At 45.1% G+C, this 13,790-nt stretch overlaps 1 protein-coding gene across 1 annotated transcript in view; it reads left to right on the top strand.

Moving 5' to 3' along the window:
- Positions 1-13,790, top strand: part of bbs9 (Bardet-Biedl syndrome 9) — a 126,580-nt gene that overhangs the window by 8,083 nt on the left and 104,707 nt on the right. Inside the window, exons 5-12 of the mRNA XM_053432824.1 lie at positions 589-763; positions 5,068-5,152; positions 5,412-5,595; positions 10,035-10,164; positions 12,149-12,330; positions 12,559-12,635; positions 12,713-12,766; positions 12,860-12,962. Of these exons, the coding sequence (XP_053288799.1) occupies positions 589-763; positions 5,068-5,152; positions 5,412-5,595; positions 10,035-10,164; positions 12,149-12,330; positions 12,559-12,635; positions 12,713-12,766; positions 12,860-12,962 (990 nt within the window). The remainder of the gene's footprint in view (positions 1-588; positions 764-5,067; positions 5,153-5,411; positions 5,596-10,034; positions 10,165-12,148; positions 12,331-12,558; positions 12,636-12,712; positions 12,767-12,859; positions 12,963-13,790) is intronic.

Here is a 13,790-nt window from a genome sequence, read left to right as displayed (position 1 = left end):
TGTGTGTGTGGAGGTGTTAATGGAGATATCAGATTCAGCCAGAGGGAGAAACTTCGCTCGCAGCACAACACGACTTCACGACTGAAATGAAACAGAAGCCATGAAAGTCATTCAGGATCACTGGGACCTGGATTTAACAAACCAACACAGAAAACCAAGTGAAACTGCAGAGTCACGGCTCTCGTTAAGCACAAAGTGTAACACAAACATCTCAGTGCTTTCTTGGCCAGCTGCTTATACACATCTGAACCGTGGGTCCAAATTAAATTGCTTTTGCTGCCTAAAGAAACCAAACTTTATGGACTTCAGCTGGAGTTATTGAATTTGTCTTGTATACACTCTCCCAGAAAGAAAGCTGAGGAATGTAGGTAAATCGACGTTTAAATAAAAACCTCCGTCCCGTTTGCTTTAAGGATATTTGCTCTGACATCTGAACTGTTTATCCAGAACCTGAGTGGATTCATGGGGCTGACGGCCTGCTGTCAGAGAGGGGACGACACATGAAGCCTTGTGCAGCAGCCTCAGTGACCCACAGGTGATATAAGACGATCTAAAGGTTGAAGATGTCCTCTGTCCTCCTCTCGTCAGGGCACCACTCCCTGTGCATCCAGTCCATGGACGGGATGCTGATGTTCTTCGAGCAGGACAGTTACTCCTTCGGCAGGTTCCTCCCCGGCTTCCTGCTGCCCGGTCCTCTGGTCTACAACAGCAGGACAGACGGCTTCCTGACCGTGTCCTCCGCCCGCCAGCTGGAAAGCTACAAGTAAGTTCTAATGCACCCACGTGTTGTGGTTATGACCACCTCTTGTGAACACGATATCTCAGGAACACCTTGAGGGAATTTCTTCACATTTGGTACAAACCTTCATTTGGACTCACTGAAAAACTGATGAGATTTTGGTGGTCGAGGTTAAAAGTTAACCCCCCCCCACACACACACAGCTTCTGCCTTGTGTTATCTCAGGCTCCAGGGAATCCTTTCCAATTGGGTACAAATGTTGCCTTGGACTCGAGGATAACCTGATTAGCATGTGCAGTTAAAAAAGCTCATGTTCATCGTGACCCCACAAAACCCTCTTTATGTCTTGTGAGTGCATTATCTGAAAACTCCCCCCGAGGGAATCCTTTCAAAACTGGCACAAGTGTTCACTTAGACTCGTGGATTAACTGATTCGATCTTGGTTTATCTAAGGTCAAGGTCACGGTGCCTCTTGAACATCACATCTCACGTCTGTCTTCAGGGGGCTTCTTCACATTTTGACCGGTTTAATCTGATTCGATTTCAAGGGGTCAAAGGTCACAGTGACCTCGCACGAGTCCGGAAAGGATTGAAACTGCACCGGCCGACTACGTACACTTCACTTAGCAAATGCTGATCCGTCGGCTGCAGCAGCTTTGAAGCTATCTGAGGTTATCTCATGTTGTTCACTGTCTTTATGATCAGCTGCTCGTGGTTACAGAGCAGCGCTGACTAAAGCTCCAACATCTTAGAGGCATCTGCTCTCGCTCTGCCCCTCGTCTGCGTGGACCCGAGCAGACACACACATGCACGCTGCTTTTGATCGGAAAGTACCTCACTTTAATTTAAGCTCACGCACACTTCCCCAGTTCCCCCCCGGCTGAGGCATGGCAAGCTTTTAGAAGTCTCACAGTCTGCGTGGGTGTACAGTGTGTGTGTGTGTGTGTGTGTGTAGCTTTCTCTCACAGCTGTTTGTTATCTGTGTTCCAACCCCCCCCCCCCCACACCAGTATCAAGAGATTCTCCAGACGAGATATCACCGTGGAAAAGCTGACTTCACACTCAAACACGCCCCTGCAGATCTCACACTGTAGTAAATTACACGGAGCTCAGCAGACACAGAGCACCTGCACATACACAACAACACTTTGAGCTAAAAGCGAAACGTACACGTCTTGATCGCCCCCTGCTGGCTGGCTGCAGTACACAGATGTTTTCATTTCAGGATCATGAGAAACACATATGCTCCTGCTGTGTTCTCTCGTGGACTCACTCAGACCTTTTCCAGATATTTCACTTGGGTCCTCTCTGGAGATGATATTTACGTTTTCACATGCATAAAGTCATAAACCCTGTCTTCTACATGCAAGTGGACGGGACATGGATCAAAATAAAGAAAATCTAAGTACATAAATAAATGTTTGACGCCATCGGCACAAAATGGCAGCGTTCGTATCCGGGATATTTTGGCTTCATTTCTAGAAAGTGGAGATATGTCGTCCATCTTTTAATGTTCATTCTATCGTGTTAAAGAAATTAATACAATACTTAGATGTTCGCTTCACCTCATTAAAAAAAAGACCCAATATTATCCCCTTCCTCTTGTAGCCGATCGGATTCACTTCTTCAAAAAGCTCTTGTGCAGAGAAGCTCTTAGTTCCCCCGACCTCCGCTGAGCTGTGGCCTCCAGGCTGTTATATCTCACATGACGGGTGAGGGCTTCACTGACTGTTATACATTTAATATCAGATGACTGGTCAAACTGTTCTGCTCCCTCAGTTTATTTAGCTTGTTGGACCTTCTCCTGCCCTGATGAATGAGAGCTTGATTTCATCCGCTGTGTGTGTGTGTGTGTGTGTGTGTTGGCGTCAGCTTTGAGATTTTTAGTTTGTGTTTATCCATGGACACTGGGAGGGTATATGCATGTAGTGTGTGTTTGTATAATTTGTGTAAGTGTGTACGCTCTGTATATGTTTGTGTGATGTATGTGCAGAAGGTAAATGAGTGTATTTGTTTGCGGAGCTCTTCAGAGGGATCGACTTTCATATAAATCAGACGAACGTTTCCTCCACCTCAGTTTCTGATGACTGATATAGCCTGCACGCACACACACACACACACACACACACAGACACACACTGGCCCTACCTCTGCCCATGTGTGAGAGAGCACAGCATAACACTGAAATTACGTTTAAAATGCCAAAGAAAGAAAATGTTCCCGTGCAGTAAAGTGCAGTATGTTACGGCCAATTGTGTACTTGGGTGTGTAGCTGTGTGTGTGTCTGTGTGTGTGTGAGAGTCTGTTCTGCCTCCTAATACATTAGTCATGTAGGTGGATAATCATATATCATATTGGGGGTTTATGAGTTGTCTCTTTTTATACACAGGTCTTTGTGCAATTCTTTAAACCATCTTCCATAACACTTAGATTTACATGCACACACACACAAACACACACACACACACACGCACACACAAAGACCAACACACACACACACACACACACTGCTGCACATGCATGTACAGTTTTAATTCATTCTTCTTACCCTCTAACCCATCATTAGTAAAACATCAAAGCGAGGGGCTGGAATATGAAAAACCAGAGCATTGTGAATGAATAGTTTATTTTACGGTGTTGTTTTAGTTTTATTAGGCTGAATTTAATCCATCATCCATCCAGGAGTTGGCCTGTCGATCGGTTCAGTGCCTGCTCTGAAAGCTCAGGAGCTCTGACACGTTTAATATATTTTTCAGTCCGTTTTCTTGCCCTGGAAACGGTCACGGTGCGATGAAAAGGTTTCTGTGCTGGCGGTCATCCATAGAGCCGCCCGTTGGTCTGCCAGCCGGTTCTCACCGAGGCTCAGAGCTACTGTACAGATGAGTTCAAAACTGTAAATCCTGTGTTGTAATGCAAAAAATCAAAGTTTAGAACATTTCCACTTTTCTGTTTTATACTCAATGTTCAGGGGAATTAGCGTCACTTTTAAAATCTGGTCAGTCTGCAATTTCTTCTTTTACAGAAAAAGTAAATAATTAGAAAATAAATACGAGTTTATTCAAGTAATATTATGATTCATCTCAATTACAACTTTTTTCCATTTCCAGTCTGAGTCTGTTTAGTCGGGATCGTGGTATGGAGCTGACTGTCGACCAATCATGAGCCAGTCTCAGCTGTCAATCGTGACCTTTTACCCTGTTTCTATATCATCAGATAACCACTTAGAGCCAAACTTATCAGACACATGAAACATGAACAAACATCGGTGATAAGAACGAGTTAAAATGAGAGAAAACATGCTCAGATGCTCACATACTGATGTTTCATGACATATTTTGAACGTTAAGAATCTAAATTCAGTGCGTTGGCAAGAAAACACTTATAAATACGTGTTTAATACAAATTAGAACTGAGGCTGGTGGGAACTCTGCAGGTATTTGAGTTCAAACTTCCTGCAGAGTTAAAAGTATTACAGGTGGAAGAACGAGTCTGTAAGCGGCAGACATATTGGATTACGGGCCTAACGGTTTAAGGTCCATTTCAGACACGACAGGTTTGATTAACGGCAGGTTTCTGGTCCAAATGTGCATTGGTACGAGTAAAAAACCTGAGCGGATAAATCAGAGGTTATTTGGTGTTTGGTCTGCGGTTCCGAGTCGGGCTTGGTCGGGTCGGGAGCTCTCCCTGTTCATCCAGGTGTTAGAGCTGAAGGATAGATTCCCGCCAAGCTGCTTCCTCTGCCAGCTGCTTACTGGAAAAACTCCTGATGCTGGAGATGCCAAAATCAACTGACCACAGATCAGTCTGACCACTTTATCCTTAGCAATTTGCCGACTGCTCACTGATTAAAACTGATAGACCACAGTTTGGGGGCCTCCTGGCGTGTTGACTAACCTGACAGAAGCTGTAAAGGAGAAGGAGAATATAAGACTCTAGTCACGGATTTACTTAATAACCAACATTTCACAGTATTCAACTTTATTTAAACGCAAACGAATGAGACGCAGGAGGATTTCTGCCTCGGCCGCGCAGATGAGGTTTCTCAGGAGAAGGAGGGATGTTGTTGTGGTCTTGGGCTGGTGGTTAAAGAAGCAGAACCAGTAACCAGAGAGTCACTAATGGGAGTTGTGTGACTGGCTGTGGGATATGTGATGGGAATACTTCAATTAGAAACACCCTCTACGCAGTGCAAGGTGCTCTTGAGCAAGGCGTTTCACTTCTAGCTGTGCCAGGAGGTAACACTGACCAACTGACTTAAATGTTCTATCTACAGACCTCCTTCAGTTTGTGTAAACACATGTTTGTGTTTGTGTTTGTGTCCCTCTCAGGTACGAGACTCTGGCCGTGGCCACGGAGGCGGAGACTCGGCAGGATCCTGACCAGCCCGTGAAGACTGGAGGCAAGAGGCTGACAGTGAGTCGTGAACACAGCACCTGCCAGAGATACTCTCAAAACTTACTATCAAAGTTACACGTGAAGGTTCTTTCATACGTGGATCAAACCAACTGGAAGATTCAGTTTAATGCTATGACCACATAACCTTTGAATAGTCCAGTTCATCAGATCATCACCTGAACAAAACCTTCCCCACATTAGCACAAACTTTTTAAATGAGGAAAAATGAGGGCAGTGTGGTGTAACAGTGGTGTTAATGTGTGTGTGTGTCTACCAGCCCGACTGGGTGTTTGTCCTGGGAGAACAGGCCCTCGACCTCTCCGTGCCCTCCTTCTCCCACTCCTCTTCATCGATCTTCGTCCTGGGTGAGAGGAACCTCTACTGCCTCCGAGACAACGGACAGATTCGCTTCATGAAGAAACTGGAGTTCAGCTCCAGCTGCTTCCTCCCTTACGCCTCAGGTAAACCACGACCCTTCTGGCCCAGGGTTGACATAGTGCACCAGCTGATTGTATTAAATGTGTGATGTGAGTTTCTCTATTGTTTAGCTGTGGTTTATGATCTGTACTGCAGCCGGCCACCAGGGCACGATCGAGACACTGATGGAGACACTGTGGTCCATTGTTATAAACAGTATGATCTTTGCCCTCAGCATTTTGTAGTTTGAACAGGAAATGCCATAGGTTGAAATTTAAAATAGAAATGGGCCAAAGCAGTTGTTGATGTTCCTGAAGCTGAGCTGTGCTGTGTGCGGGTGAGCGTCAAATTGAGCCGGTGCAGCAGCGGTGAAGCTCAGATGTGTTCCCCCTGGTTTCAAGTGCAGGGCAGCAACACAAACCTCACCATGCCTCACTGCACCTGCCACAACCAAACGCCTCAGAGCAAGTGAACAAATACACAAAACAAAGCGCCCTGTGCGGAGGCCGGTGCCACATGAGCTCCAGGAAGCCGCCTTTGGCAGAACGTGATGGAACAACTGCAGCAGCCCTGCTACACACATTAAAACACAAGTGAGCAGACTACTGAACAATCTGTAGTGCATAAACACATGGTGCAAGATGAATGAAAAACCTCATAAAGGCAGACATTTTAATGTGCATGACAGAGTTGAGATATACAAAGCTGTGGGCCTCCTTGGGTTTTCTAAGAAATGGGAGGATTCAATGTTACTCTATGGTGTACACTTAAAAAATACAGAAAATTCCAAAACCCTTATATAAAAAATTATAAATATATTTATATCCCAGATTCACTTGCTGCCCTCTTGTACATTGGGAGTCTGTGTGGGAGCGATTGGGGGCGGAGCTGTGGCATCGAGGTCTCACAGATGCGGACCAATCACGAGTCAGTTTCAGCTGCCAATCACAATGTGTCACCACATTTGATATCTGGAATAAGTAATTAAAACCAAGCCTGTGAGAAACATGAACACTTGATCAGTGTAAAATGACAGAAACATTTTTTATAAGAAATTTGTTTGAATCGAATTTGAATTTGTTTGGTCCATGTCCCATTTGCTTCCATGGAATCAAATTCTTCTTCTGCTTCTGTTTCTTCTTCATCATCTTCATTTTCTGTCTCGTCTACTCCCAACCATCTTCTTCTTTGTGTTCTTTCTTTTGACTTTGTCTTCTTCTGTATGTCTTCATCCTCCCCCTCCTCCTCTTCCTCCTCCTCCTCCTCCTCCTCCTCCAGTGACATCATGGTGGGTTAACAATTGGTTTCTCATCCTATTTGTTATCGTACAGCGGCTGAATAAACCACCACCGCCCTTGAAACCACTTTTAAATGAGCTAGAATTAGATCTTTTCTCCACCGACGCCTACCAGGGTTGTTTCAGCTGCTCTGGGTGATGTAGTGGTTTCATACACAACCAACATGACTCAGAGATTTTGTTATATGTTCTCTTAAAACCTGTCTGGATCCTAAAAATCTGTTTTATCATCTCTGTTTATTAACACGTGTTTCTGATTAATTTTTGGACAGGAGAACTGAAATGCTTCAGCATAATCTCAACCTGTGTTTCTGTTCATTTAATTTACACTGACATCCAGAGACAAAAGCTTTATTGTTCCATCTTTGAAACCATCATATAAAAGGTTATTACCAAGATACAGCTGCACGTTAAAGCAGAATGAAAACTCTCGGGATAAACTTATTGAACGTGAAGCAATAAACAATCTTTTTATGAGAGTTTTTTAACTACAAAAAATGTTTCTGTCTGTTTCGGTTTATCAGCAATGAACCGTAGAAGCATTTCTGTTGAGTTCTGCACTTGATCTGAAATACACCAGAGAGCTGACGGATGGAAAGAGAAAACAGGATGTGAGGAAAGTTAAAAAAAAGACGGGAGGCCGGATCCAGACGGGAGGATTGATGGAGAGATCGAGCAAACAGCCGCGAGCGATCTACCAATATCTGGTTTCAATTTGAGAATTAAAATATCTCTGCATTTTCAAAGTGTTCGACACTGTCTGCTCCACTCCTTATTTCGATTATTTAAATTACTCTTGGAAATTGCCCATAAATTCAATACATGATGAGCTGGTGCAACAAAAGCAGCTTTTATTGGGACATGATTGCTGTCAACAATCGAAACCGCATAAAAGCTCCCACATGGTGGAAAGAGGGACGGACTCCTGGGATCTGGCTGCTGCTGCAATCGTCTGTGTCCATACTTCAGCTTCCTGTTCGGAGGCCAGCATGTCGTGACTGAGTGACTGTCAGAGCCGCCACCCAGCGCTCAGTACAGACTCGTTATTACAGACGAGCACAGACGTCGCTGATCTCCAGTGTTCCCTCTCCTCCTGGCCCTCGGCCTCGCAGCTGCCTCGGCTGGAACGCTGCCCTGGAACTCCTCGTCCTCCTCCCTCCGTCTGTCTGTCTGCTCCTTTCTGTCTCACAAAACTTTACTGGCTCCACTGCTCGGCTGAAACCTTCCATCCAGAGTTCAGGTCCCACGTTCAAACCACAACAAGATGCAAGATCAATGCCTTTGGAGATGAAACTATACGAGCCAGGAACTTCCAGAACCACGACAGTTGAGTGACAGATTCCTTCAGATTATCCTCAGATATGAGTCCAGCTGAAGATACACGAGGGATTCCACAGTGCTCATCTCCATTATCGGCAAAACTACGTGTACAGCTCCTCTGATGTTTGTGTTCTTCCAGTTTCACGACTGTCACGTTTTAGAAACCTCATCAACACGTCCACTGGGAATGTGTTTTCTCAAATGGACTCACTCTGACCCTAACCTTTTTTCTGGTGAACGATGGCATCATTCATATCCAGGATATTTCTGGAAAGTGGAAGGAAGTGGAGACATGTCGTCCATCTTTATTTACAGTACATGACTCCTACTCCAGTCAAGAGGGACGGGAGCAGAGGAGAGCATCAGTGAATCTACATCTTGGGGCAGATGGTATCGAGAACAGATTAGAAGAAGCAGGAGAGAATAGGAAGGAGCATGAGAAAGGAGGCGGCAGGAGAAGGAACCACTGACAGGACCAGAGAAGAAATGGAGCTGAGGAGGAGAGAGGAGAGAGCAGAAAGAGAGGAAGGGGCTGAGGGGATGAGAGCGAAGGGAAAGGTAGTAACAATGTTCTGGAGATGCTCGGCCTGAAAACCCATCGGACCTTTATAATTAGGTTGTAATTATAATGCTGATGCTGAGATAGAAGGTGTGCGTTTGCTTTGATGTGGCACCAACACACACTCTGTCATTTTGACCCCTGCGCTGTCCCACCCTGCTGACCGCTGCTACTATATTACGCCTTGTGTGTTCAAGTGTGCGTGTTTGTGTTGCGTGTGGCCGTCACCTCAGATCTCTCTAGGTGGTAAGTGCACCATTGGTGTGTGGACGTGTGTGTCTGTGTGTGTGTGTGTGTGTGTGTGTGTGTGTGTGTGTGTGTGTGTAACACAAGTAGTAAAACGCCAGTATTTATATTTAATGTTTCTAAGCATGAGTCACAGGAGGAGGTTTATATGTAACTTCATATGTCGACCTACAGAAACTGACCTTGTCTCAAATTGAACGATGAACATGAATAAACTCTACGTTCAAACCAGAAGGAGACGCACGGAGATGATTTGTGTGTCTGCAGGAGAGTCGCACTCGTCTTAAAGGGCCACGCCCACCCACCACAGGAATTTGTTATTTCTGTTATTTCTGCTTCATGGGTTCTGGATATGTGAATATGTGCCACTGTTTTCCAAAACCAAAAATCATAGACAAAACCCTCGGATCTGTGCTGCTATGAAACTGAGGCCGGGTTTCTGACCATAAATGACTAAGTTCAATCATCGCTGTGAAGCTCGGTTTCTATCGTAGAAGCAGTAACGAGCACGTAGCCGATTATAGACCTCGTCTCGGGGTTTACACTCACAAAGAAAATCTTTATTCTCATTATAATTTTACGAGTCTAAATTTCACTGGAATATTCCATTTTGGTCCGTTTTAGCACATAATCATAATAATGGTTTCACCTCTTTAATGCATAAACGTCTGAAACGTGTTCAAACCTCAAACCAGGCTCATGGAAATACACCTTGTCCTAGATTTCAATGCTTAATTGTCCTTTAATTTTTATGTTATATGTTATGCACATAAAACTGCTGTTCAGTATGGAAATGTTTGTTTTACATGTACGTCATGGAGGGAATGTTTCCTTCTGTTTGTCTGACTTGTTCTGGATTTCACAAATTTTAAGATTAATCAACGACCAGAATTCAAGACGTATATATTTTTTAAAATGTAAAAACCTGTGCACATCTCTTCCACCTTGTTTATTCTGTAAAGAAAATGTTTGTTTAACATGAACAACGTGTCATAAGCATGTTTTGCACTGGCTTTTGTTTTTCTATCTAACAAATCATTTCATCTCTTCGTCTCCTCCAGTGACGGAGGGCATGACCAACCTGCTGCTGGGGAACCACACCAACATGCTACTGGTTTACCAGGATGTGACTCTGAAGTGGGCGGCCCAGCTCCCCTTCGTGCCCGTGGCCGTGCGCATCGCCAACTTCCCGTCAGTACCACCCTCCACAGAACCTGTGTGTTAATGTTTGTTAAAAAACCAACTCATCAGCGCCACTTCAAGGGAGATGAGGATCATTTGTGTTCCAGTGTTGTATATAAAACACACACACACGTACACTGACTTACACAACATGTGCACGCACACAACACACATTTAAAAATAAACATGCACGTACCCACAGCAGGTATGTTACAGCATTTATCAGCTTGTGAAATCCTGTGTGTAACTTTTGACAGGAAATTGCCCAACAGTATCTTCCAGCTGGCCAATCAGAGCCGAGCAGGGAGGGGCCAGCTGTGGCCTTTTCCAAACAACTCCAATCAAACCGCAATTTGATACAATTACAACTCACAACTTGTGTGTGTGTGTGTGTCTATGTGTGTGTGTGTTTTAGATACAGGAGATAGTGTGTGTCTGGCTAGCTGTTTGGTTTAGTTGGAGGTTGTGTTGTTTTAAAGCACTTGATAGTCATCATCTCGTTCAGTGTGTTGCCAGGACCCTGCACAGAGTGTGGGAGAGAAACACACACATGCCAAAATACACAAAACAAACACACACACACACACAATGGCTCCTGCAACTTTCTGTGGCTATATGTCATTCACAGCAGCGTTCCAGGAGTGGACACAAATTATTAATTTCTATTATTTGCTAAATGTGTTTTAAAAGCCATAGTTTTGTTAACCTTGACCTTGACCTTCGACCGCACACACTCACACCCTCCTGATTAGATTATGATGCAAGGCAGAGTTTTAACTTCTTGTTGCAGAAGAAGTTGACGCCCCATTTATTCATGAACATAAATATGAACTCAGCAGGTTTTTGTAAAGGTCAGAGATTAGAAAGGAGCAGAGTATCTTTTGACCGATCGTTGAGGAAACACAGTATTGTATTTCATTCACGTACAAAGTTCTATATTAGATGTTTTATGCTGCAGTGCTTAGTGTCATGTACAGTTTGTTATAATGTTCTAACTACAGCTGCTGCGAGTTTCCTCTTTTCCTCCGTTCATATTTATGATCGACAGTTTTTCTCTGACAAGTGGTGGGAACTGATTTTTCTCAGAGGGTCGGGGGAGAAGTGTGTGTAAATGTGTGTGTGTCTGTTTGTGTGTTTTATTGAGTGAGAGAGTGAAAGCTGTCGTTATGATTGTGTGTGTGTGTGTGTGTGTTGGTCATGTGTGAGTGAGTGTGTGTTTCCGCAGCAGTTAAAGTGAAAGTTTTATTCCCCCTCAGACACCCTCCTGTGCAGGTGTGGAGTCGACTGCTGCTCTAGACCTGAACCCTGTGTGTGTGTGTGTGTGTGTTTGTGTGTGTGTTTGTGTGCGCGCGTGTGTGTGCATGTGTGTGTGTTTGTGTGTGTGTGTTTGTGTGTGTGTGCGCGCGTGTGTGTGCATGTGTGTGTGTGTTACTACCTCACGAGTCTCAAACTACATCACATCTGCAACCAGTTAATAAGCACGACTGCATCATTCATTATTTCCCCTCCTCTCCTCTCCTTCTCCTCTCCTCTCCACTCACCTCCTCTTCCTCTCCACTCCTCTCCCCTTCTCTCTCCTTCTCTCGCTTTTACTTTCCCTCCTCTCCATTCCTCTCCTTCTCTCTCTCTCTACTCTCCTCCTCTTCCTCTCCTCTTCCTCTTCACTCCTCTCTCCTTCTCTCACTCTCTCTTTCCCTCCTGTCCTCTCCTCTCTCCTTCTCTTCCCCTCCTCCCTGTTCCTCTCCTTCTCTCTTTCTCCTCTCTCCTCCTCTTCCTCTCCTCTTCCTCTTCACTCCTCTCTCCTTCTCTCGCTCTCTCTTTCCCTCCTGTCCTCTCCTCTCTCCTTCTCTTCCCCTCCTCCCTGTTCCTCTCCTTCTCTCTTTCTCCTCTCTCCTCCTCTTCCTCTCCTCTTCCCCTCCTCTCCTCTCTCCTTCTCTTCCCCTCCCCTCCCCTCCTCTCCTCTCTCTCTCTCCTCTCTCCTCCTCTTCCTCAGGGAGTTGAAGGGCGTGGTGGTCAGTCTGAGTTCAGACGGTCACCTCCTGTGCTCCTACATGGGCACAGACCCCTCCTTCTTCTCCACGCCCAAGGTGGACGCCCGGGAGGCCGACTATGAGCAGGTGGACGCTGAGATGAAGAAGCTCCAGAAGTTCATCAGAGATGCCACAAGGACTCAGGGTGGGAGTCCAGACACACACATCAGACTAGCTGCACTGGAATCACAATACAAGTCACTAGAACTGTATGAAACCATATTTTGATCTCCTGAAAGATGCTAATAGATGTTTTATGGCAGTTTTACACTTGCCTCTGACCTCAGTCCGTGGTTCACTGACCTCTCTTAATAAATCTTTCTATCTGGATATATTTTGGGGTAAAACTCTGTGAACTCTGTTGTTATTTCAGACATCCTCCCTAAACCTGATGCTGAGGAGGACCTGACTATGAAAGTTTCTGTGTCCTCCAGTGTGGACAGTCCATCGGTAAACGCACAAGAACACACACATTTTAATGAACACACACAGACACACAGTAGATTCATCTCTCTTTTTGTCTACAGCAAGCTCTGACTCAAGATATCGACGGTGTGGCCGTGCCCTCAGTCACCATCCAGGTGAGCTGCTGGTGTCCTGAGGAACTTCAACACCTCAATCTGTCCAAGTTCTACGTCTGAACCTCTTGTGTGTTCTTTCTCCTCCTCCTCCAGGTGAAGGTGAAGGCCTGTGGTGTGGTGTCCTCCTGTAAACTGAGTGTTGCCGTCCAGCCTCCTCTGGCCGTCACCCAGGACCAGTTTGCTCTCGAGCCGATGGGTCAGTCACCTCTTGCTTTTCTTTGTCTGCGTGTTTGTGTGATTTTAATTTCTGCCTCTTGGAGCTAAATTCTGAATAAAAGTGCAGATTCTGTCGGCGAGGGACAAGATTTTGTTTCAGGAAACCTTCTTGTTTGTATTTGTAGTTTGACCAATCACGTTTCAGCAGGCTTTGGTAGCTGGTTGGTAAATAGACTGAGGTGAAAGAGGTCAAACACATCGAGGAGAGGTTATGTGTTCTTTAAGTTGCCTACAGTTATATTCATAATTAGCTGTTAACACAGATTGGCCTAAATGTTGCCCGGAACTAAAACACCGTAAAAAAAGTGTTGTTGTTTGTTTGGAGAAACGTTTGTGATTTCAACGTGATGAGAGAAACTAAGATAGATTTCATCATCTGATTTTAACAATCTCTTCTGTTGTTCCCGGCCTTTCTCTTCCACTCTCTCTCTAAATCACACACACACACACACACACACACACACACATTTTGTCCGGTCCTCCATCACATCCTCCTCCACAGTTTGAACGCACAAACTCCCGCCGACAGCTAAAGGAGTGAGAGGTGTGAGTCTGTGTGTATTTGTTCAGCTCTTATCAGTCCCTCTCCTGTGTGTTCCGTTGTCGAGCTGTTGGTGTGTGTGTGTCGGTCGCCTCGACCAGACGCCGGTAGCTTTGATCTAAATCACCCAGACACTACGCACACACAACCTCACAACCTCACAACCCCAAACACTGCTATCTGCTGTCGGCTCGTTAAAAGAACATCACCCGTCCTGTAACACAATGTCAACCTTCTGCTTGGAGCTGCTGCACGGCCCCTCGTTTA

This window comes from Pleuronectes platessa, chromosome 10 (assembly GCF_947347685.1).
Source record: "Pleuronectes platessa chromosome 10, fPlePla1.1, whole genome shotgun sequence".
In the NCBI taxonomy this organism is placed as follows: Eukaryota; Metazoa; Chordata; class Actinopteri; order Pleuronectiformes; family Pleuronectidae; genus Pleuronectes; species Pleuronectes platessa.
This window is presented reverse-complemented; position numbering and strand designations above follow the sequence as displayed.